This window comes from Lepisma saccharinum, chromosome 1 (genome assembly GCF_977018435.1).
Source record: "Lepisma saccharinum chromosome 1, izLepSacc3.1, whole genome shotgun sequence".
Taxonomy (NCBI): Eukaryota; Metazoa; Arthropoda; class Insecta; order Zygentoma; family Lepismatidae; genus Lepisma; species Lepisma saccharinum.
Window position 1 is genome coordinate 124,973,932 of NC_139229.1, and position 27,331 is coordinate 125,001,262.

At 38.4% G+C, this 27,331-nt stretch overlaps 1 protein-coding gene across 1 annotated transcript; it reads left to right on the forward strand.

Moving 5' to 3' along the window:
* The first annotated feature begins 14,249 nt into the window (after window positions 1–14,249).
* LOC145988072 (uncharacterized) lies at window positions 14,250–25,738 on the forward strand. The gene is made up of 5 exons (XM_083122912.1): window positions 14,250–14,397; window positions 16,388–16,517; window positions 17,848–18,097; window positions 22,756–22,872; window positions 25,602–25,738. The coding sequence occupies exons 1-5, from the start codon at window positions 14,334–14,336 to the stop codon at window positions 25,719–25,721; spliced, it is 681 nt and encodes a 226-aa protein (XP_082979038.1). The 5' UTR covers window positions 14,250–14,333; the 3' UTR covers window positions 25,722–25,738.
* The last annotated feature ends 1,593 nt before the right edge of the window (window positions 25,739–27,331 follow it).

The following is a 27,331-nucleotide window of genomic DNA, read 5'->3' on the forward strand; positions in this document are numbered from 1 at the left end:
TTTTCTACACGAGTACAAGCAGTGTAAATTAGCCTGAAGTAATGAAACAAAAATTAGTGTACCTATAGTGTAGTGATAATTATCCTTTTGTGTGTGTGTGGCAATAAAACATGCCTAATCCTCAGTTCTATCATGTGGGGTGAAAACTCGGCAATGCTTCTATGGTTCCAAGTAAATTAAAAATGGCATTTCTCCACAAAACATTTTTCTCTGTCTTACAAAGATATCCATTGAAGGGCTCGGGAGTAACACATGGTAAGTGACATTTTGGTCATTAAGAAAGGTAAAGTCCTCCCCTGTGCATAGCACCATGTCATGAAGGTGTATAGGGGGTGTGGGGGTAACGCCCCACACTTGGTTGATCCTGTTGTGAGTGGGGGTGGTGTGATCAGCATCACGCCCCTGACTGCCTTTACCCCCCAGGGTTTCCCCCAGGTACCCATGTTATTCGACGCTGGGTGGACGCCAGGGCCGCTTCCATCGTTAGAAAAGTTCCCGGATTTGAACCGGCCAGGGATCGAACCCGGGACCTTTAGCATGGTAGTCAGATGCGTTACCGACTGAGCCACCACGGCCATTAGTTAGTTTATTAATCAGATAGGTTATTAGAAGCTATACTGTAGATAAATTGTTTTCGTGTTGTGTTTACCAATTTCAGAAGGGTTCAATGAGTCCAATGCAAATTGCATAACATTGCGAAAATTGAAGGATGGCTCTTTTTACTTTCTAACTCAGTAATGTTAAAAATGTTACCATGTTTTACTCTCGAGCCTTCAATTATTATTGTCCATGTTCAACAAGATAGGAATGATTATCACTAGAGGCATGCATATTTCGCTTTTGATGAAAACACGAAATGTGAAGTAACACATTGTAATGTTAATTTTTCATGTTTCTGAAAGGTGTGAGGTGCATTTTCCTACCCTGTTTTGTCACGAAATAATGCGAAATGAACTGCAAAATACGAAATAGATCTTAAACACGAAATTTACAGTTTATATACCCCCACAATACTTTCTGAAGTCTGAAGTATCATGTGAGTTATGCAATTCACGGAAAATTGATTAATTCTGCTGTAAATATTTGAGAAGCAAAAATGGACCCCTTTATACAGGATTAAACTTAATATTCTGGTAATGATTTAATGTGCTATTAGAAGGGATATGTTTGTTTTGTTTAATAGTGAAGTTTTTTAATCAAATTTGGGATTATATTCACATTTTTAAAACCAAAATGTCATTTTATATACCGCTATAACAGCGAAATTTCATTTTATTTACTGCTTTTGAACCCAAAATTATCTCTGTTTGTGTACCAAAATTTTGCTTTTTTATTTACCAAAAATATGTGCCTCTAATTATCATATTTAATTAAGGCATGAGAGAAATAGTAGAAATGTGTGCATTTCTTTCTTTACAGGGATTTCGGATTCACAAAATATTAATGACTACATGATCCAATTCATTGTTGGAATAAAAATAATCCAGACATACTGCTGAATACCAGTGTATCCGAATAATATTAAAAATAAAATACCGATAGTAAATTTTCAATGTATTTGTTTGGGTGCTTCCTGTGTCTAGGCAATAGGCATGTCTGTCTCACAGGTAACACTGTTTGAAAAGCTTCCACCATCACTTTGTCTGCATTCCCAAATCTTTTGTGAACCTCTAAGGTAGTGCAAATCAGATACCAACCACTATGCTAGTGCAGTTTTCCGAGGATATGTATGGGTCATTCCATGTGAAATCAGCAAGGATCTCAACATTACATTTTTTGATTCACTTGAAATTTGTCATACGTGAAGGGCTACCTGAGGTAGGGGAATATGTAAATTTGCAGATTCATATCTTTTGTATTTCCAAAATTACAGTGTTGCAAACTATGCAATTTTGACCATTTTTTCCAATATCTTGTTAACTTTAAATTGCAATATTTCGGCAATCAGGGCACCTATAGAACTGATTCGGGCGGCGTTGGAAATGTCTTGAAGAGCTCGTTCACACGAGATATTACATATCTATGGCAGGGTAAAACAATTGAAGTTGGTTTAAAGGAAACTTTGGTAGCCATTTTCTAATGGCATGCAAAATAAACAAGTATTAAAAACATGAACATGTGACGTGCACTCCCCTCCTTTTTCCAGACCTCTATAAAAGAATAAGAACTCACAAATGAGAATCAGGAATCAGGCTGCATTGCAATACATAAGTACTTCACACTGTGCCACTACTTTTCACACATTCACATTTTTATACTGTAGGGTAAGCATTTGTTTAGTTTACCTTTAATTATAATCATCAATTTTTAATTAACCCTGTACTGTATGGTATTGTGATGCCATGCAGTATTCAGGGCCAAGCATGTGGCATTTTCAGCTACCAATGAGGCTCGTTCCAGTGTACAGTCTAAATGGTGTACGATACGTTGAAAATTCATGCACTTTAGATTGAAACTTACCTATTTCCAACAACTTTCCCCTCTTTCAATTTTTCGCTATGTGCACTAATAATGGAGTTACCTATGGGACCGGACTTTTGAATCACCCTGTATTTATAATAACTGTGAATTTAACCATTATTTTCATGTATGTTCATTCAAACAATATTGTATTCCATTTCTGTTAGTCTTTTACTTTTGAATACTAGGAATTTGTCTATAAAAATATGTTATCATGAATTACCTAACTTACTCTACCCTACCCTAACCTACTCTAAATGTAGCATAACTCCGGATCCCATTGGCATCCCATTTTCAAATTTTGTACAGTTATTGAGTAATAGTGTATGTATGACATATACTTTTAGAATAAAATTTAAAAAAAAACAGTTTTTGAGAAAATGGCTAACAAAGTTTTCTTTACACAAACTTCAATTGTTTTTTTTTTTTTTACCCTTCCATAGATATGCAATATCTCATGTTAAAGAGACCTTTCCAACACCGTCTGAATCAGTTCTATAGGTGCCCTGATTGCCGAAATATTGCACTTTAAAGTTAACAAGATGTTGGTTGGAAAAATGGTTAAATTGCATAGTTTGCAACACTGTAATTTCGGAAATACAAAAGATATATGAATCTGCAAAGTTGTATATTTTCCTAGCTCATGTAACCCTTTCAGTATGCCAAATTTCAAATGAATCAAATATGTGAGGTTGAACAGTGCATCTTCATTGCTTGATTTCACATGGAATGGCCCGTATAAAAAGGAGACATTCTGTCCATTCCACTATTGATGTTACTCAATCATATGTCTGAAAGAACATTTTAAGCAAGGTGCAACGATCTAGTGTCTAAAGGGGGTCTCTAAACGTATTACATATACTCGAAATACAAAACATCCGGAAATTGTTTCCGTAAAGTGTCAACATTGCCACTTTTACATTGATATTATTTTCATCCACAGAAAAAATCATTCTGTTTTCAACGAAACTTTGCATGGTTGTAGGAGTGTACCACTACTACACACTACAATTTATTCACTTCAGTCTATTGTGGTCGCCACAGTGTTGTTTTTCTTCTTCCTTTAACACTAAACCTTGGGAGGCACAATGTATACATTTCATCTCCGTTAAAAGCTCTGTCTTTCCGAAGAAAAATAAACCAGTTTGTTATCTCTACGACAATTAGTTCTTGAGCATTTTTCTTTCTTTTTTTTTTTTTTTTACATCGCACTAAGTTTGAAAAGTTCCCGTCTGGAGAGGATCCCACCTTCTAAAGGTTAAGGCGAGTGAAGTGCCTTGTTCTGGAATAGGACAACAGATATGAAGCTATGTGGTTTCCTTGTTTCAGATGCTTGTTAACGTGAATGATGCCCACATTATTCAAACATAGGGGGAAAACACACCTTGTACAGAGGTGAGCAAAATAAACGAACAGACTATTCTGATTCAGAAGTTTAAGAGGAGGTGTAAATACCCACAAAAATGATGCCTCTACTATTATATCTGTCACAGAGGAGCATCTGACCCAACAGCAAAGCAAATAAGATCGGTGAGTGGATTGATAGCACCTCTGAAAATAGTTCATTAAAGATGTCTAATTCCCATTACTATGAATTACAATTTTTTCAAATTGATATACCTAAGTGACTAGGTACATTAATTAAAATTTTAGTAAAATGAAAAACCCTACTATAAGAACTAGTAAATGTAGGTTCTTCATGAATGGCTGGAAAAATAAAAAAGTTTCAGGTCCAAAACACCCAGACACAACCTCTTACATCACAATTCAGGGTGCCATGGCTTCCAGATTAAACTTTGTTGTTTCACATTGAGTTCAGTAATTCCTCTTATACTTTTGATGCTTGTTTTTTTTACTTCTGGGTCTGTCTTTGTTTCCATCTTTGTCATGCTCTGCTGCTTTCTTTCTATATAACTTTGTTCCTCCATTTCTTGTGGGCTATTTGGACAGGTAGGAGGTGGGCAAAGACTACTTTGTGGTGGACTAGAGCCCATCTTTCCCCCCGAACTGGTGGAGACCCCCCTCCCCCCATCTGCAGATGGAGATGACAGGTGATCTATGATTATTCACTAAGAAGAGGGAAACAACTAGGTAGGCCCTGCCTAACCCTCCTGCTCATAAGTTCTAAGAATACGTATTATTATCTTATCACATTCAGTATTTCAGATTCATTCACATGCTCTCATGTGTTGTCTATTTTTAAATGGAAACTTCAATGTCACTTGAGAATGCTATCCAAATGCTACACAGAAAGATCTTCCCAAACACTACTCTTTTTTTATTATTATTATTGTATAAGAAATTGGAGATTTATGTCATTAATTTTCTTAAATATGTAAAAGTATTACAGAATGGATACATTTAGTACCATACAGTACTAAGAGAGAGATCTCACATTTAAGAGAGAAATAAGGTAATCAAATGACTAAAATATTCACATAAAGATATATTAAAATATATTTTAAATGGCATACAATTAATTTGCATTTTAGAATAAACTTCAAACTAACCAAAAACAAATTTACAGGCCGTTTCCGTGGTTTTGATTCAAACAGGCAGGGTGAATGGAGAGTAGACCCAAGTGCCAATGTGAGATAAGGAACCTCAGTCTGGGAACATGGCATTAAAAGTTATAAGCCAAAACCAGTCGGGGCTGCCTATGGCAGTGGAATAAGACAAATAAAAAAGGCAAAAACCTAAGGTGTGTGCAAGCTCTGAGGACAGTTGATTGATTGATTAGGTTTATTTCTCTTCGCTTTTCATCCACTTTTGGCTAATTGCAAAGAGGAGACAAGTGATGATATGATGAAGAGAGACAATGGACATCCAGGCCAGGACCCCTGGCATTGTAGCACACTGTGCTAACCACTCCGCTATAGAGATTAGCCGAGAACAGTTGTCTTGCAGGCATCGTTTGGTTTCAACGTGAAGTAAAGGCCAGATATCGGTCTTGTTGTAGCATCGTACTCTTGGACGACTTTTTACTGGCCTACGATGAACATCTCCTGTCTCTTGGAATTGTCGTCCAAGCCTGAAAATGGCACTTTGTGCTGCGAATACTTGACCCTGGTTCCAGATGTCCGATGATTTTTCCCATATTGTTATTGTACATTGTACGAGATTGTCAGAGGGATTGGTATTTGAAGGGGGATGAGGGGAATTCCCCCACCGGTTTCTGCATTTTCCTCTGAGACCCTATATTTGGGTCTTGGGAAGCACTACATACAGGGTTTCATTATAATGGTACCTGCGGACCACAGAAACGTATAGGACATCAAAACAAACAACTTGTCTCAGTAACATTTGTGTTGTTAGTACGTCCTGTTGCGACCATTCAAAAAAGTCTGTTTTGTAGCCTGTATGCTGGCAACCCAACATAACATTTGATCGCATCTGTGACATGTCTTCCTGTCATGAAACGACATGTGCCAATGTTTTACAACACAGTTTATCATATTTTGTAGAATATGTGCTCTTTACAATGACGTTTCAAATGTTAGTAAGTTTGTACATAATAAAATCACAGGAGTGGAGTAGGTTTGATTCCCACCACCGACAAAAATAAATTTGTTCATTGAAGTCGAGAAGGAGGTGCTCTCTCGATACTTAAATATGCTAGTTCTGAGTTATATAATTTATTAGAGAATAAAGTTGCTTTCAGTGGTGTGCCCAAAAGGGGGGGGGGTTGATAGAAGTCATCAACCAGTATTCATAAAAAGAAGAACATCAAAAACAGGGAAAGGTGGCAAAATGAGGACTCACTAATAGAAAGAATATACATAACCCCTCCCTATCGAAAAATCTGGCACACCACTAGTTGCTTTCTTATATTTCTCATGTTTTTGTCAACTCTCAATCTCGCATACAGTATGTAACATTCTTATTCGTACACACGAATTTTCAAAGAAAATTCTTTAATATCGGAAAGGAAATACACTCTTTTGAAATTGTTCCTCTACAATACATTAGGAACATAAAATCTTACCCAAATTCTGTATAACCAATGACAATAATAAATTAAATGAAACTGAAAGAGAAACATGCCATTTTTTGTACAACTTTTCTATTAGTACACCTAATAATATAAAAGAAAAAAGTATATTCAGAGCAAATTGACTGACAGTTCTAATACTTTGATGCGTATCCTTTGGCTTTAATTACTGCTTGACACCTGTTCTTCATAGAATTAACCAGTTTCCGACATGTTTCAGAGCTTATTTTATTCCACTTGGCTTGCACAACAGTTTTCAACTCTTGTTTGGACTTTACGCCTGCTTTATGGATTCGCCTCTTCAAAATTGCCCATAAATGCTCAATGGGATTTAAGTCTGGACTTTGAGCTGGTGTTTGTAGTAGTTTGGGCACATTCCATATTAGCCAATTCATGCTAACTCGTGCCTTATGCTTAATGCCATTGTCTTGTTGGAATCTTTAGATAGGCGGCATGTCCATTTTTGGGGCACACTGCTTTACATTGTTCTTATATGTCCAAATAGACATATGCATCCATGATACCATCAATAAACTGGATGGTACGACACATTTGGACGACATACAGCCCCAAATCATTAATGACCCACCGCCGTGTTTAAGTGTTGGAACTGTATTAATGTGATCATTGTCTTTATTTGATTTTCTCCAGACTAACGGTGGAAGCGGCCCCGGCGCCTACCCAGCGTCGAATAACATGGGTACCTGGGGGGGGGGGGTAAAGGCGGTCAGGGGCGTGATGCTGATCACATCACCCCCATTCACGACCGGATCAAGAAAGTGTGGGGCGTTACCCCCACACCCCCTATACGCCTTCATGGCGTGGTGCTATGCACAGGGGAATACTTTACTTTTTTTTTTTTACCCTATTTATCCCATTTGACCCGTATATATTAATCTTGGACTCGTCTGACCATATGACACTATCCAAAAATTCCTGGTCCTTGTGGATGTGCTCTTTCGCGAATGAAAGTCTATTCCTGCGATTCACCTTATTTGCATACGGTCTCTTTCGTGGTATTCTGCCATGATATCCATGCTTCCACAAGGCACATCGGACAGTTTGATCGGACATCATCTTGCCAGCAACATTTTCTACTAACGGTCGTAACTGAGGCATGGACATCCGCAGGATTTTTTCCAGGGAGGGGCAAGGAAGGTATTTTTTCCAGGGGGGGCCAACATGGCATATTTTCTCCAATAATAGTGTTCATACCTCAAAAAACATTGCTTAAATGTGAATTTATCATGTTCATGCAATAATTAACACACATTATTGTGGCTGAAATTAAAATATATGTGTGAAATATGTAATTTTTGGTTGACTTTCATTTTCCAGGGGGGGGGCCACGGCCCCCCCCCCTTGCCCCCAATTCCGGACGCCCATGAATTGAGGGACACTTAGTCGGGGGTTTTCTCGCTCTCTTTTTAAAATAAAGCTTTCATCACTTTTATTCAACCGTTTCTCTTTTTGTTTTCTCGGCACATTCTGTGTTGAACCTTCCTCTCTAAATTTCTTTACTATGTATTGAACTGTGATTTATTGACTGTTTGTCCAATTTTTCTTAACGAATAACCTCTAACAACTTAAGAGCCAAATTTATAATAACATCATTCAGATCGGAACTAAGTTCCTTCACCTTGCCCATTTCGAACACGCTGATATATAGACAATAGGCCTACAACAATACCTACGCCAGCATTCCGCTTGACAGGGAGCGTGCCTGCATGTTCAAACTTGTTACGAAGTTGCAAACTGCACGAAATCGCCCGAATAGCCGTGGCGCTGTATGCGAGGAAGATTGAAACTCTTGCCTGCACGAATAACAATGTTGCATGAAACAGCGTGTTTCACACAAATTATATGCTCTGTTTATACACATTGTTCATTTTTATTGACATTTGTTGGTGAAACCTTCATTAACATTAATTTCCAGGTAAAGATATGACATTTTTTCCTCGGAAATTCTATGTCTACGAATAACAATGTTACATACTGTATGCATTCGGTTGTGTGCATTGTACGCAGTGGCGCAGGAACGTTTTTCATTTGGGGGAGTACAAAAGTCAGCCTCCTATATTTTATATATATATATATATATATATATATATATATATATATATATATATATATATATATATGATGAGTTGTCTGCCGGAAGTGAGGGTTTTTGACCGGAAGGTCGCTGGGCAAGGTAAACCCATGGTGGTTTGCCATTGCCTTCCATGGGATGAGGATGAAATGGACATTTACAAACAACCATGCACGAGCAGGATTCAAACCCGGGACCCCTAGCGTCGCAGCGCGATGTGCTAACCACCATCACTCATCCTCATCTTCTCGATTAGACAAAAGTGGCAGAAATGCGAAGTACAAGGGTCGTTCAAGGTTGACCGGGACTTTTATTTCTGCAGAAGAAATAGGTAGCAGAAGAAACACCAAACTATGTCAGTTTTTCAAAGTATTCTCCGTGCGCGCCGAGGCACCGTTGCCATCGTTCTGGCAGCTCCCGAATTCCTTTGGCGTAGAATGAACTTGGTTGTTGTCGTAGCCACTGGAGGACATCGCTCCGCAGTGCTTCGTCTGTCGTGAATTTCTTCCCTCCCAGATGGTCTTTAAGGGGTACAAACAAATGATAATCACTGGGGGACTGTAGGGGGGATGGGGCAGAACTTCCCAGCGCATGTCGGCCAGAGTTGTTGTTGTCACATTGGCCGTGTGAGGGCGGGCATTGTCATGGAGAAGAATGACATTTCCAGACAACATCCCAGATCTTTTCTTGCGAATGGACTTTCGTACAGCACCACTCAACAATGTGGAGTAATACTGGGCATTAATCGTGCTCCCTTTGTCCAGAAAATCCACATGGATAACGCCCTTCATGTCCCAGAAGACACTTGCCATGATCTTTCCAGCGGACGGCTGCGTTTTGCTTTTCTTGGGGGGCGGGGAACCTTTATGCCGCCACTCCATGCTGCGTCTTTTGGTCTTTGGGGTTGAATTGTGCAAGCATGTTTCATCACACGTGATGATGGATTGCAACAATTCATCACCTGCTCGAAACCGATTCAGAAGCTGTTCACAGACCGTCCTGCGTGTCCACTTCTGATCGATTGTCAGCTGGCGGGGAACCCACCTTGCACAGATTTTGCGGAAGCGTAAGTGGTCGTGAATGATTGTCTCAACACTCCCGACACTGATATTCACCTCGGCAGCAATATCCCGCACTGTTACTCGCCGGTTCTCAAGAATCATTTGCTCAACACGTGCGATATTCACTGGTGTGACTGCAGTCGGGCAAATGTGTCCATGCGCTTCATTTGTCACCAGCTCCCGTCCTTCGCGAAACTGCTCACACCATTCGTACACTCTTATCCGCGACATCGTTTGTTCACCATATTGTGCTTGCAATCGTCTGAAAATCTCAGCTGGTTTCACTTTCTCCTTCACGAGAAATTTGATTCCACACCGCTGCTCCACAGCCACAGACACACTGCTTTCCGCCATGTTCGCTGGAACTTGTGCGCATGCGCGAAATACGTCATGCCGGGCGCTAGTTACTCGCGAAGGAATACATTACGTCACCCGCACGTTTCATCATGATCCGGCTATTCATCGATTTTTTACGTACGAAAATCCCGGTCAACCTTGAACGACCCTTGTAGAATAAACCAAATCAATCAATCAAACATTCTCATCTCACTCAAAGACCTTGTAAATCCAATCCAAAATCTACCAATATCTACTACAATTGAATGTGAAAGCGGGTTAAATGCAATAAACCTAACCTTAACTGATTACAGAAATAATTTAGAAGTTTTAAACCTACTCTTCCTTTCAATAAATAGACCCGCACTGCATTGTTTCCATGCAGGAAAAAAATGCAATAAATTGGATTAAGTCTAAGCATCACAGTGCCCTTCACAAGCCAACTGGCAAACCGTAGAACCTGCACTGAATCTCATTTATCTCGTGCATTCATCTGATTTTCTTATAGTTTGACTGGTTTGACTTTAGGGTTTAACTTAAAATGGCGTTGTGTTTTTGTTTCATTCGATATCAAATTAGATTTTAAGCAATTAGTGTATTAATTCTAAGTTTACCTAACACTTAGGTAAAAGTAAGTTCTCCTCCCTCTGATAAAATCACAAATCGCACTCTGTTTTAATGACTAGGAAACATTTCATTTCACCTAGGAATGATATTGCGATGAAACGAGTCGAGAATTGTCACAGCCTCATATCGTCTCATGTGTGGTGAGGTCCTTCTCGTTCTTGTTTGTGCTTATTCTTGTCTCAGTTTCGGATCAGAAGTTATTAAAACTTTTTCCAGATTCACTTCATGTTCAGATAGGCTAATCGGGACTGTATCTACAGTTTAAAGTGGAATTCAAAGCACTGTGCATGTGGGACCCCTTAATTACTAGGCGAGATATCTCGTCCTGATTGATTGATTTGCTTTATTTTACTTCGATTTTTGTGCCACTTTTGGCTAATTTTGCAAAGATGGGGATGCGTGATGATATGATGAAATTGATAAATTGACACTCACAAACATCCATGTCCAGGCCGGGATTCGAACCGGGAACCTGGCGTCGTAGCGCGATGTGCTAACCAATCCGCCACGGGGGCGGCATATCTCGTCCTGACCCACGAAATGTTTAGTATAAGCAATATGTACATTGTCTCCGCTCTCACAACGTACAATATGTAATTAAAGCAATAACTTTTCTTAATAACGTTTGTCTGCTTTACATCTTGTTTCGACACTGCGAACCGTCGAAATACGGAATTTTATCCTGAATAGATGAAATCGGGCAGCACAGGTTCGTAATTGTCACTACTGGATTTACTTTGCAATTACAATAAATAAAATATGTGTCTAATTTGAAAAATCAATGATATATACATTTGATATGTCTCAATAAGACATAGTATTTTAAATTTATTTTAAGCAATATCTTCAAATTTGATAACCAGAGTTTCCAACGAGATCGTCACGAACATCAAGTATCGTCTCGCTTTGATTTTGTAGAGATTTATTTCATTCTCGTCTTGAAATTTAAGAGGAGAGACTTTTCTTGTCTTAGTAACATCTCTATTTCTAACAAATCTCTTAATATATAGGTTTAAGTATAGTACACCCCCCCCCCTTTTCAAGTTGGTCTGTCGTATCTATAGTCTCGTTTGTGTAAGTATTTCGTTTCGGAAATTTCCATTTGAAAAATTGAAAATAAAAGTTGTCATATACTCTTCTGACGAAGATTTGTGTCTTATCTTCGATTCGACGCGACCGTTTCTTAAAATATGTGTACCCCCTTACGCAAAAGAGCATTCGCCTGGAGAGTGATTTTCTGAGAGTAGACTAAACTTTACCTTATTACACTGTTCCACACACATTTTGAACAATTTTCATCTCCTTAAAAAGTTTCCAAAAACACATGTCAATGAACTAAATCGTAGCAAGCACAATATAGTAGAATAAGTTTACAATGGTTTGAATTTCTGTGGTACGGAAGATAATGCTTATAAGTTATAAACAATTTAAACTTTTTTTATTGAGCTAATTGAAAATAGGTTATTTTAACTGTAGCATCTTGCGTCTGTCAAATTATCTAAGGGGTTACAGGGGGTACAATTATATTTATGGATTTAGGGAGTACAGTACCCCCTTCAAAAATTTAGGGGGGTACAATGTACCCCTTTACCCCCCCCCCCCCCGTTCCTGCGCCACTGATTGTACGTACGATATGTACTTTTATTTGTATTTTTTTACGTCGCATTTCTGCCTATTTTGGCTAAATGAGACGATGTACATGAGTGATGAATAGATTAAATGAAGAGACTCATGAAAGAGCTCCGGAAAGAGCCGAGGCGCCCTCGGCCACAAACCCAGCAATATGTTTAACTGAGTTTGTGCAAGACATGAGGACGTGTTCAATTATATGTATTACAAGTGCTATAGGCATTGATAAGATATTTTATCAGACACGTTTCGAATGAATGATACCCACTTCGCACACACACTTAACGAAATTACGTCAATCATTTAACACACACGCGCACATAGATATATACAGTGGCGGCTGGCAGCTAGTATGATGGGTAGTGTCAACGTGATCAAGAAATCGAAAAATTTTCGCTAGCATATGTCATAGAAATCTAATGAAAGAGGTAACTTTGATGGAACTTTGTTTACTAAAATTGCAGACAAAAATTCAGAGTTCCAAAGATTGGTTTATTTTACTTCGCATTTGAACCACTTTTGGCTTATCGCGAAGATAAGGATGAATGAACACTCACAAAGAACACCGATGCCCAGGCCGAGATTCGAACCCGCAATCCCTGGCGTCGTAGCATGCTGTGTGAAGGTCGGCCAGAGTTTTTGGTAAATAAATGCGACTATTAAAATTTCGACGCCTGTCACCTTTACCATTTTTTTTATATTTTTAAGTAGAATTGATGTTTAAATCTGGCGTGGGACAGCCAAGTTGTTTAACTTTTAATTTAATATCGTATAGTACCTTGGAAAACGGTGTATGTAATAATGACTCATCTTTACTAACTACCCTTCCTTTCACACACCATCGGACACTTTCACTTCACTAAAAAAAAAAAAAAAAACACTGAACAATTAGACACACCCAGACGATCACGATTTTCTCGCCTTGCTTTGTTTATAATTTGCAACCCCAGCACGGCAGACGGTACATCAACAATCGGTGTTACTAACAACTGAAATATGATTATCTGCTAAATGAACTGTGGATCTACAATTTTTAGAATTCAATGCAAGAAATTGAATTATATCTCCAAGTGAAATTCTTATACTGATAGATTTTCCGTGTGATTTTTTACAAATATTAAAGCAAAAAATTGCCTGGTGATGCGAATTCCCTTTGATTTTTAGGCAATTATTTTGTGCAGAAAATGTCTTCAATGTTGTCAACGTCAGTTGCAACACGTGTCTTTGTGCGTGAGAGTAAGGGATATATCTTTTCTTAAGGAAGAAATCGATAACAAAAAAGTCTGGATGGCTCTTTAGACGCATCTATCTAAATGGTTATATAAATTTGGGGAAGATATTACGTTCGTTCTTGCCAAGTATGCTGGAAAGTATCTTTCTCGCGAATTACTTCTCCAACGAGTATTACAAATCGGTCAGGATTAGTCCCTTCTCTGTGAAGTTTGCAACTATGTCAACACAATGCGAAAGCTCTCGCGTCGTGCCAGCCGAAAAGGGGCACGGCAGGTTGTCTTATGGCTACCACTGGTCTACCACCTCCTAGCTCGTTAACTGCAGAGAATTTTTCATACCTCCGCGCATGCATCTGCGCACTGGCCAGACTATGCTGGCCCAGAGCAAGTGAGAGAACAGCTGGGGATGCGGCGCAGGAATTGAGGCGGCCGTAAGCTCGAACGCTTACGAGATTTGAATCTCCTCGTTCGTAAATGTATTAATTTAACTATATTTTGGCCAAGCAAGTGCTTTTTCTTTTTTTGAGGGTAGAGCCATGGCACGGCGGCTCTCCCCTTAGAGCCGCCGCTGGATATATACACTGTGTGTGTGTGTGCCTGGAAATTTCACTATATGCGGAAATTGCATGGCACAGATAATAGTAGATTATGTCAATTTTGTAACGATTACAAGTAGATGTATCGCAGACAACAGTTCTATTTTTAGGAGCCGTGATCACTTCGCCCACAAGCAAACGCGTGCAAGAGAAGAATTATCGCATTGTTTATCTTTATCTTTATCTTTGATGGTCAGCAATGATAATCAATCTGAATCAGGCATTCGATTGACCAATATTAACGGTTTATAAAGAAACGGGTGTCACAATTTGCAGTTATTTTCAAAACGAGAAGAAACGCACTGCACAATGACTTTCAGATTTGTAAATATTTTGGTTACAATTGGGGTCTGCCTTGCAACTTCAGCTAATGGTAAGTAACTAACCAATGTATATAGTAACTATGAAAATTGTCGAGCTTGCATAATGTGCATATCTATGCAATAGGGTAAAATTATTTAGCTATTTAATAGATTTTTCTGCAAGGAAAAAATATAACAAACTTTTAAGTGTCCTGTAATATTTACACTACAAAAATTACTTAATGTGTTACTATTTTTTTGTCATTTAGATTTAATTTTACTTTTCTTTTCTACATTATTATGTATTATGTGCCTAAGCACAGAGGAAAAGCGTTCGTAATTTATAAATCCCTACACACATCTGATATGCATTTTAGACTATCTTGTTATTCTTGGTCTGCAAACATCATAATTAGAGCCCGGATTTTAGGCAAAATGCCTATTCGTTTCCGACGCTGGTAGACAAAAATTGAACACAAAAGAACACCGATCCGAAGGTTCTTAACATTCTGAACAATACTTTATGTTGCCTTTTTTGCCTATTTCACCTTACGCTACCTTTTTCAAACATTTTTGCCTTTTTGCCTCTTTTGTCATTCCGACAAGGCATTTTTTTAAATTATATTTCTGTTCTTCTATTTGATTTCGTTTCTCAATCACTCTTGTTATTCAAATTAATATTTGTAAATACATTTTTAAAGATTTAAGAAGAATTTAAGTCCTTCTCTTCAACTTTTAATGCCTCTTCTTTAATTTTCACTGCCTCTTTCTGAAACTTGACTGCCCTTTTATCGACATACACTGCCTTTTTTCAATTTTTCGTTGCCTTTTTGCATGCCATTTTTAATACTTTTCAGTGCCTGAACATCCGGGCTCTAATCATAATTGTCAAATAGAGAAAGATAACAGATTAAAGTAAGAGGAAGTCTACAAAGTAATAGCAGAGGCACTTCAATTTTCCCTTCAAGCGCTAGATGAACAAATGTTCGTCTCTCTATAATATCCGACTTCGGTTTTGATTTGATTTGACTTTAGTTATTTAGCGTCGCTTTTCTTCCACTTTTGGCTAATCGCGAAGATGAGGAGTGGTGATATGATGAAATTGATGAAGAACAACCCAAGAGTCCCTGGTTGGAATCTCGGTCTCGTAGCGTGCTGTGCTAACCACTTCGCCACGGCGGTCTGCTACATGATGCGTAGCAGTGGCGCTTGGTGTGGGATATAATAATTCATTTTGCATGAACCTCCTCTTTCTTCTCTTTTTTTAAGGCAGATATGTGTAAATGGTAAAATATACAATATACGTACAACTAAAAAGAGAAGCCAGAACTTCCTTCTTTGCAAAATCCCTGGACACTCCACTACTGCAGAAAATGGCAAAAGTTAAAAAAGTGAAGAGAGGATAAAGAAGACAACATGAGGAAAGGGAAGAGATTAGAAGAAAGGAAGAAAAGGCATGAAGTAAACGGAAGGGAAGAGAAGATAATCGAAACAGAAAGAGAAAAGTAGTAAAGTAGAGGGAAGGAAATAAAAGAGAAATAAAGTAAAGGAAACGGAAGAAAACAGAAGAGAAAATGAAAGAGTGTAGGATTGAAAAGAGAGAAGTAAATAGAAGTGAACGGAATGAAAGAAGTAAGGGAAAAGTGAGGAGAAAAAGAGAGAGAAGAGAATAAATAATATGGGGACAAATAGAAAGGTTTTTTTTATTAAATATTTGATTTGATTCTACTTCTTCTTTCTCCCGCTTTTGGTAAATCGCGAAGATGAGGATGAATAGTGATAGGATGAAATTGATGAAAGGACACTCATAAACACACGTAGACAGGAAGTAACACAAGCCTAACAAAAGATTATACTGGCTGTGTGAGTCCAGAAGCCAGAGTCTCGTTAGTCTGCAAACAAAGGTTGACATATTGTTCTCTTCCGAAAGAGTCACCCCTTACAAATGGAAAACTTCGATCTATGTGCATGGAATGACTTCCCCATCTGCTTCTCCACACTGAGTTCCATGAGATTACAAATAATAATAATAATAATAATAACCATTGTTTTTATTTTCAGCCAAACATACCTCAAGAGAAATTGCGGATCCAAATGGATACATAGATGAAGTAGTTGCTGCGTTGGATACGAGCATCGAGGATCACGGCTATGAGGAACTAGAACTGAGGAATGCCAGCAGGGGATTCGAGTAAGTTCGTTTACTTCTTCGAGTTTTTATTTTAAGTCCACTTTACGTACAGATATGCTAATCGGGACTGGGTCTACAGTTCTAGTGGGATCCGAACTGCTGTGCAGTATGCCTCCACCGGGTATCGAACTCGGAACCCTTTGATTACAAGGTGATGACAGGATTTGAGTAACGCATAACGCAACGTATAGTGAAATTTCCCTGGAGGAAATTTTGTCCATTGTATGTTCTATGATCTACTTCAACACATTTATCATCAACTTCGTGCTAAAGAAATGGAAGAGTGACATAAATGAATAACACAAATGAAAAAAACAACATCAAAGTAGTAAATCAAAAGAGCGCAAAACAATAAACTTCTTAGGCGACAGAGCGTATTTGAGAAGCCGAGACCTAGGTTTTCCTGTGGGTTTTATAATTTATCCAGGCATGGGAGTCGCTAGACAATTGAGGACTAAAAGTGGTAAACGTTGTAAGTGCCAAAAGCGAAAGTATTGGCAAATCGCATCATTCCAGTCACATTTCACGTTTATCACATTATAAAGCATGGCACATTTCACAGTTTAACGTGGAAAACGGTGTTTGGATTATTGTGGCACTTACAGCGTTTACCAATTTTACTCTTCGATTTTGTAGAGTTGTCAGGTCAATATAGTGGGTATAATAACAATAATTATTATAAAATAACATAGATTGTAAACTATCAAAAATATAAATTGTAAAAATAAACACAGGCAATTCTGAATTAGGTATTATTATCATTATTATTATAACATATATATATATATATATATATATATATATATATATATATATATATATATATACACACATACAGGGTGTCTCAAAAGTAATAGCGCAAACTGACACAGGTGAAAGTACACGATAATAGAAGCAAAAAAAGTCTGAGTAAATATGGGTCTGCAAACGAGCCGTTTTCCTGATAATCGTGAATCTGTTATAACAAGTCGCCACTGACTTCATTGTTTGTAAACGTCGTCCTAGTTGGTAATATGTTAATAATGTGTGCGAATGTGTGGGCACAAGTCGTACCACCTCTCGGAAATGTTCTGTTTGATTACAACGCCACTCTCGGAAATGTTCTGTTTTGTAAACAAAGAGCAAGCCTCGGTCCGCGCAAGGAGTAAATGCAAAATGCAATCAATGACGGCTTGTCCCGTCCCTTCATGTAATTTCATCATATCATCACTCATCCTCATCTTCGCGACTAGCCAAAAGTGGCAGAAAAAGATAAGTAAAAAAAAAAACCAATCAATCAATCATAGGAATCTGATATAATTTTAAAACGACTTCTATGTATATCTTCCAGCGACGAAATCCTTGGTGTGCCCATCCACATAAACGCAAATCTTAGCGACGGGTACATCCAGAACTTGGCCAAGCTTGTTAGAAGCGGTGACGCTACTCAGGGAGTGAGTGACACAGGAGAACCTTTTGTGGAGGCCGATATCATCATCGTCAACGTCACCGCCGGTTATCATCTGACAGTTGAGCTCCTGGACATCTCAAGAGAAACGGAACTGGACATGTTCATTGATACGGTGACGTTGAATCTGAGGGTAAATATCACTAATAAATTACTTTTTTCAAGTTGTTACAAACCTGATCCCTGATACAGGGATCGCATAACTCAAATTATCCTGGTCAGCCAGATCAAGTTTTTCAATCCTGTCCATTCTTCATTTTCCGTGTGATGTCCCTGTACAGTTGGATACTCAAGTATCGTTCGGCAAATTGTCCATGACTATTTTCGGTAATTTTTCTCTTATACCCCAAGTCCTGAACGTATCACCAGTTCGGCATCTTTGATATAACCCCAGAGGAAGCCGACCAGAACCGTATCTGGTTTCGAGCCACCACCTGTTTTTCGGCAAAGCGCTGTTGTCACTTTTACCTGCAGAGTTTAGACATCCATTTATTCACTGTGACGTTTTACTCCCAAGGTCTTCATATTGCATAGAAAAATAGCAAAACACAATAACACAACCTAACAAAGATAGAGAACCGCAACCTTGTGTTCAAAAATCTCTATGAAACTGAATTAGCAACATCTCATTTAGTCCACGTGGACTTGATGAGAGCTGTCATTTCTTGGACGGACGCTATTGGTTGGAAATGTTTCAGGGGACGATTTATTGCACTGCACGTGGACTTGATATGTGGTTGTTAGGGGGAAAACTGATCTTTCGGAACTTTCTTTGAAGTAAAGTGAGGTTTCTTTGGGGACGAGCACTATACCTCCTACGTGGCTTTAAGGAATGAATCTTTATATATTCAGGTGGACAGGTTATCAGCATCTTGATTGGTGTTTTGTTTAAATTCTGAAAGCTCTCGTTGCTTAAATTAAACGGAATAAAGCTGGTGTGGACAATTTGCTTGGTAATATTATCTACCCCATACATAATACAGACTACAGAGCGATCCATTGAAGTGTAGATCGACGCATCTGGGTTTGCGTTATCGGCAAGTGAGGCGCTCGCGGCCGTATGTCGGCACTGTAGGCTGTCCGTGAATCAAGCGCTCAAGTTTCCGTAACTAATTTAAAAAGTAATTTATTTACTTAACAATTTATGAAAGAAGATGCTAGAACTTGTCGCCTTCATTGTCCGCACATTTTTTGACACATCTTGATGAAGTTACCCATAACTCGCTGCAGTTCCCGTTGATTAATGTTGGTAATTTCTTGGCGGATGTTACATTTCAGTTCTTCCAGGGTGTGTGGATTTGACTTGAATACAGCATTTTTTTTAATCTACCCCAGAGATACAGATACAAATACATTCATTGATGACATGGAACTTTTACACCCGGAATCTTGTTGAAATCTTCAAATCGCCTTTGAACTTCACGTGTCAATTAAGTTAACACGTATGAATCATAAATAAATACACGCTGTGCAGTAGAAAACATTTCTGAGCCATAACACATTTTGCGGTTGAATACACTAGAAAAACATTACGCAACAAGCACCCTATCACTTCACAGTCGTCAGATTAATAAACAGACCACACAATACAAAACAAGGACCCTTATCACTTCACAGTCTCCTGTCTACTATTAGGAACCCCCTAAAAACCGGTTTCTCCCCCCCCCCCCCCATCGGCCAGCTTACGTTAGTGGGTGTCTTAATATAGAAGTATCAAAAGTGTGTGCGCATGGAAGGCGACTACTTTGAACACCTCCTTTTATAAATCTGATAAGTAAATAATTACGGAAAGTGGTCCGAAAACTGTTCTGTACTTGCTTCATGGATACACTACAATGCCGACAAAAGACCGCAAATGCCTCATTTGCCGATAGCACAAACACAGAGGAGGCGGTCTGCACTACAATGGATGCATTGTATTCAAAGAAAGTTACCCAAATTCGATTTCTTGCTATTTTTTTTAAAAAAATAAAACAGTTGTTTACATTACTGGCTTCTATAATTTTAAGGTACAAAATGTGAATCAAATTACAGAACATTATAAGAGAAGATTGGTTATTGCGATAATTCGAGGTGCACGAGAGCGAGACTAATTCGAATAAAAAAAAAACTTGGATTATACGTAATAACTTATGGTTATGGAAAGTTGGAAGAGGCGAAAGAGAAAAAGTATAACAAAAAAAACTACAGTATGTGTAAAGTAGGACATACATGTACCATGGCCGTAGGCAGGAAAAATTTTCGGGAAGGGTTCACTCATTCCCAATGGCGTCGCAAGAAATTTGAATAATGGAAATAATAACAATAATGATTATTAATTAATAATAATAATTAACATTTCATAATAAGTAACTCATTGGTTCCAAAAGTATTATTATTATTATTATTATTATTATTATTATTATTATTATTATTATTATTATTATTATTATTGCTGTCCTTATATCCTTGAGGAGATTTTTCTACTCTATCCATCAGAAGTGTGAATATGCAGCACAACTGGTTTCTTTGTTCACGTTTCATGCAGTGTCTACTGAAATACACAGCTATTATATTTTGTTATTAAATTTTAGATACCTCAAGAAAAAGCTTTAAAAGTGAGAGAGAGAAATTTTAGTCATAAAGATTATGTTGTTTGACCATTCACATAAAACTTAATTTTTGAAATTTTTAATACTGTGGAAACCAGTTATTTTTTGGATTAAATGGTAAAACATAACCTGATGCCTGTAATGTAACCTCAATTTTTCAATAAACAATCTAAAAAATTAATTATTACTACAATTAAACCAACCAACTCCACATTTATCCCCCCCCCCCCCCCGTCTAACATCGTTTCTCTTTGGTTATTCTGTTCGAATACTAACTAACTGGACTTTATTTCCGTTATTAACAATAAAATTAACAAATGTTCTGCTATTTTGTAATTTGCAATAAACGATGTCAATTCGGGGGGGGGGGGAGTTTCTATAGACCAGTTCGATCCTACTTTCCGACGCTCATATTGTCCCTATACTTACCAAACAGCATTAGTATATACAACCACTATTCATTATACAAGTATGTGCTTTATAGGATCGCATATAGGTTAAATGTGTGTACTATTTATATATCGACCGCTGGGTAAAGGGTAGCGAATGTAATGCGTTACGAAGCTGGATATCCTAAGTTTGAACTCTTATAAACAGAGAATTTAAAAGTTAGAATGGGAATTTTGGGACAATTACAAGGGAATTTTCAGTCTGATCCAGGAACATATGAAGGGGTCGCAGGGTGGGCTGTGATTCTGAGGATTATACCCGTTTCGCTCAAATTTCAGAATTCAAAATGTTTGAAAATTCTAGCTCGATCATTTTTAGAATTGTCTCTCTGTTGTATTTTTGTAAAACTGCGAATAATTTTTTGCAAATGTGTTATAAATTTTAGTTTCTGAACTCCCATTAATCCAACATGCCAGAAGTTTCGGGGGTGGGGGGTTGAACCCTAAAAAAAACACTAAATACGGTCATGGGACATACCGTATTATTACGAATATTGTACTTACATTCCTCAGTACAGTTAATTACGAAACATTGAACTTAAACTTTATTGAAATGGTTAAATGTCTTCTGCTTCAGAATGTTTCGAGAGCCTTCCCGATGGCACAGTGGTAGTAGTGTCGTCGCCTTGTAAACAAGGGGTCCCGGGTTCGATACCTGGTGGAGGCACAGAGTGGTTCGGATCCCACTTTAAAGTGTAGGTCCAGTCCCAATTAGCCTCACTATACATAAAGTGGACTTAAAACACCAACTCAATCAATCAGAATGTTTCGTCGTTTCCGTTCACAAGCCCACTTATCTGAGTCATTGACTTACGCACAAGGGAGCCGATGAGGATACAGCCCAATCCGAAATTTTGAGAAAATCGAAATTTTAAAATGAAAGCAGTAAAGAACTCGGGGAAAAAAGAAAATGATAAATGTACAAAAACTCATCTTAAAATGACTTCCGATTAACATTTTTGTGCTTGAACAACTTTCATAGCGACGATTAGAATTGGTAATTACGTAATATTTCATTATGTACCCTGTCTCCTTTAGAACGCAGGTACGTTTACAATTTCAGCCTTTTCCGAAAAAAAAAATCCTGTCCGCTAGTGATCTGAGCACTTATTAGAAGAAAAATCAGATAAGGAACATCGGATTATCAAGACTCGAATTATTGACTGTATATGTTGTACGATTTATTCAGTTATTTTTTAAAAAATCTAGTGTAGGGTCTACTGAAAATTTGGATATGCATATTGCATTCCAAGGTACATTTTCAGTTTTTTTTTTTTTGTTGTTTTGTTATTTATAGCCGTTACTGTGTGAAAATCTTTCCCCAAAATAATATCTACAATTTTCAATATGAGGTGGTGTAACAATATTTTCGTCTGGATGTGATGATATTTTTATACCTGGTTTCCCGAAATGTTAGTGTTGAACCAACATCACGAAGGCAATTGGGGAACTACTTGAAACCAATGGTAGCTCTATTTTCCATTTGTTCTGACGCCGACAGTTTCGATATAATTCTTGAAACTTACTTTTATAGCCGATTTTCCAAGTCGGAGTACTTTCCATAAGACCATAGAAAATTCCCACAAATTTGGCCAAGAAATCAGTTATGTCCGTATGTTAAATCGTGTGTTGCTCCATAGTCTAAGTGTATATTGAATGCAAGCCAAGACATATTGTTGAAAAATCGTCATTTTTCAATAACGTAGCTTGAGTATCCTCACTTACATAATTTGTAACTCATTCCCATACAGATAGCCAAGGACAGTGATGGAATAACTGTGGTGAGGATCTTCCACACCGTAACAGTAGGAGACGCTGTGCTTGAAGACAACAGCGACGACGAACTCATCAGTGCTGTCACTCCTCTCGTAAGTACTTGTTAATTTCGAATATAAATTTAGTTATAACTTATATGTGTTTGCAGACTGTATACTTCACGATTCCAGTGCTATTGTACACATCTGTTCACATAAAGTTGTACACTTGTTTGAGTTCGTGCAGCTTCGGTGGCGAAAACAGCACCATGCAGTTTTCCTTATTAGCAAAGTGTTTCACCACATGCAGGAAATGTTATGACTTGCCGGTAAGGGAAAGCCTAATTATTAATGCAGTATATTGTCCAATTTTACATTCTAACGACAGGTAAAAATTCCTGAAAAAAAAGTTTGAAAAACTCAATATCCAATAAGGCCCCCTACCAAAAAACTTTTACTCAATTCCTTTACTTGAGGAAAATCTCATCTTTATTTGGAAGCAGAACGGAGAGGACCATGGTTATATTAACCTCCTCTCAGCACGAAGTAATAGTAAAGTCGACATTCAAGATGTAGACGAGAGAAAATAAACAATACAAAGCAAGAAGAGTCTCTTTCTGTAAAGGCCCAAATGATGTGACTTCCGGATCAGATTAGTTTCTTTTTCTTACGTAATCATACTACTTTACTACCATGAAATTGAACACAAAAGTAGGATGATAAAGCTCGCAAAAATCAATACAAACTGAATGAATGTCTTCAGAGATTCCTGAATAATGACACTTCGTGAGTAGCAGAATTCGCTGTGTTGATGGAAGCTGGCCACCTCTGTGGTGGAGTGGATAGCACAGCATGCTACGACACCATGGGTGCCAGATTCCAACCCTGGCTTAATCATGGGTGTTCCTTGTAGGTGTCCCTTCATCAATTTCATCACTCATCCTCATGGTAGCGATTAGTCAAAAGGGGCAGGAAAGCTATGTAAAAGAACCTAATTCAATCAATCAATTGATGGGTGCTGAAGCAAGGTGATTACTTAGGGTGGGAAACACTAACCTGGCACGTCTAAACTTCAAGATACACACATAATCTTTACTTATATTCTGTGAGCAATGTGTGTAAAGTATATATACACTATCCTATGTAGTGTATTGTCTTCAAATGAAAGTAATTATAGGGAGAGGACCTTGAAAGTTTGGAGGTAGACAGGTATAGAAGAACTCTTTGAGAAATCAGCCAATTTGCAGGGCTCTGAACCTATTTATAAATAATATTGTAGATGTCAGCTTAGAGGCAGAATATTAAAGTAAATTTGACAGGTAATTTTTTTAAATGTCATACCAAATTCTTGAAAGATCTGTGTTCTTGTTCCTGTCCTAGCTGGTCTATACTCGGTGTTATTCCTGCTGCTAAAGGACAATTGTACAATAACCCATTAACAAATATAGAAAGCCTACGAGGATTGCTGGAAAAGTTTCTGCAAGCTACCACCAACAGTGGCGCTGGTGTTCCGCTATTATAAAAATCGGAAGAATATACCTTTCTTTATGTTTTTAATATCTTTGATTGTTTGTTTAAGCCTGTTCGTTTATTTTTCACAGCAGTTTGAAGTGTAGTTTCGTGTGAGAAATGGAAATTTTTCGTGAACACTTTCGGGCAATGATTTTTTATGATTTCAAATGTAGTTTAACACCGAAACAATGCATCGAGCGACTTCATTTGGCTTTTGGGGATGAAGGACCATCCAATAGAAATGTGTACAATTGGTTTTCCGAATTCCAGCGTGTCGCACATTTCTCGGTGATGAATTTCGTAAAGGTCGTCCATCCACCTCTGTTGTTGCCAGTAATGTTGATGCTGTGCGTGAAATGATTGAGAGAGATCGGCATGTGACATGCAGTGAGATTCAGGCATCCTTGAACATTGACATGAAAGCAATACATACGATTTTGCATGGTCATCTGCACGTACGGAATCTTTCAAGCCGTTGGATCCCACACAACTTGACCGAAGTTCAAAAACAGGCTCGTGTAAATTGGTGTAAAGAAATTCTCAAAAAACTCAACCGAGGCAAGTCAAATTTGGTGTACTACATCGTTACAGGGAACGAAACTTGGATCTATTCATACGAACCCGAAACTAAACAGCAATCCACTGGTTGGGTGTTTCAAAGTGAGCAGAAACCAACAAAAGTTGTTCGTTTGAGGAGTGCTGGCAAGCAAATGATTGCTTGTTTCTTCGGTTATACTGGACATGTTGCAACAATAGCTTTAGAAGATCGAAGAACTGTAAATGCTGAGTGGTATACAACAATTTGTTGCCAGAGGTCATCAATGAATTGCGTAAAACAAACCCAAATCGTCGCATTATTCTTCACCACGACAAGGTCAGTTCCAACTCAGCACACCAAATTGTTGATTTTTTGTCCAGTAAAAATGTCGAATGTCCAGTAAAAATGATTTATAACCTAATGACTTCTTTTTGTTCCCACACATTAAAAAAGAAGATGCGTGGTGAGCGATTTGTCTCTCCTGAAGCAGCTGTTGGCGCATTCCGAACAGCGGTTTCTGAGGTATCAGCCTCAGAGTGGAAAAAGTTTTTTTCAAAATGGGTTTAAGAGTATGCAAAAGTGTATCGATCTTAACGGTGAATACTTTGAAAAACAATAAAGCCATTCCCAGAATTTCACGTGTTTTTTTTTTTATATTGATTGCAGAAACTTTTCCAGCAGCGCTCGTATAAGTCAATTCATATTAAGTGATGCTGTTTTAATGTGTAAGATAAGTGTATTGTTTTTTCGGCAGTTTTCAACCAACATTAAATTGTTTATTTCCGGTTTACAGCTGGAAACGTTCCTGAGAGACTTAATTGTTGTTGGGATTGATTTCTTAATTGCCGACCCCATTGTTGGACTCCTTCAGGAAATTCTTGTCCAGGATCCACTTCCTGACTCCAAACGATAAGCAGATTCCAGTTCAATAGCTGCATAATTTTTTAATTGCATTTGTATGGCTGTACTATATAATCTTATAAATACAGTTTTGTGCTGAAATGTTTTTGTTTGTATTTTTTGTAACTTATTTCATCAAAATTAGTAAGGAAATTTTATGTTGGTGGCCTTTGTGGTAGAATGGGGATCTTAACACGCTTCAAAGCCAGAGGTCCCAGGTTTGAATTATTAGTAAGTCAAACTTGGAGCAAGAAACCAATATTGCAACCACGATAATTGTAGTAAATGTAGAGGTTTTAACCTGAAATGCATACAGCGGTTGAGACGTCCAAAAACCGATCTTGTATTACATTTGCAAGAAATGTATCAAAGAGATTCAAGATGTGGGTTTGAAACCTACAAATCTTGGGAAAAATACACTTGGGGCAGTTGGTGTGTGCAGGAAAGATATTTATTGCTAGAATACATGTTTAAATTTTTACACGAAAAGTGAGACTACCTTTTTAATATTATTGGAGTAAGTAAACTCATACCAGGCTGTCCCAGAAGTCCTGCACCATCAGCACACTGAGCTCCAAGAGGTGAAGTTTGCGGGGGTAGGTGGCGCCACTGGTGAAAGGCTGTTGGCATTGGCAGGCATAGATGACTGGTTCGTGGGATCAAGTGAAGGCACGCAGAGCATGTGGAGCGAGTGTTCCCGTGACGTTAAAGTGGGCACGATGAGTGAGGACCAAATTGCACTTCGTGCAGTGCTACGTTTTTTATGGAAAAAATGACTAACAGCAAAAGCGGCAGGGGAGGAAATTTGTCGTGTGGAGAACGAAGAAGTGGTGAATCAATCGACAGCTTCCTATTGGTTTAAAAAATTCGCTTCAGGTGATCTACGCCTCGCGGACAAGGCCCGCACGGTGTGACCTCCGATGGACATTAACGAGTCTCTGCAGGATGCTGTGAATGCTACACCACAATCCAGCACACGTGTGTTAGCAAGACTGGTTGGGGCATCCAAATCGTCAGTAAACCGACAGTAAACAGATTACACCAATAAACAGCCCCGACAAAGTCCGCAAGAGCTGACGGAGGTGCAGGCCCAGCGCAGAGTTGCAATTTGCCAGACATTGCTACAAAACCCGCATGATCTTCGTTTTTGAAGGAGAATTGTGACAGGAGACGAGAAGTGGGTGTTTCTGAAAACCCTGATACACGTAAACAGTGGGTGAAAAGAAGACAGGAGGCCCATGCGAAACAGGACAGATTTGGGGGAAAAGCTCATGCTGAGTGTGTGGTGGAATATAGACGGGATTGTCCGTTATGAGTTTGTTCCAGAAGGTCATGCTGTAACAGGTGAACTGTATTCTGAACAATTACGCCTAGTGTATGCCATTCTGAACGGGAAATACCCGGCATTAACGAGAAGGAAAAGATTACTGCTGCAAAATGACAATGCTCCCAGTCAGCGGTCTCGAAGAGTGACCAACACCCTAGCTGAGCTTGACGGATTTGAGTTGTTACCTCATACCGCCTATAGTCTGGAAGTTGCACCATCGGATCACGGTTTGTTTCGCTCTCTCTCACATTTCCCGTGTGGTCGGCACTTCAATTCATATGATGAGGTAAATTCTG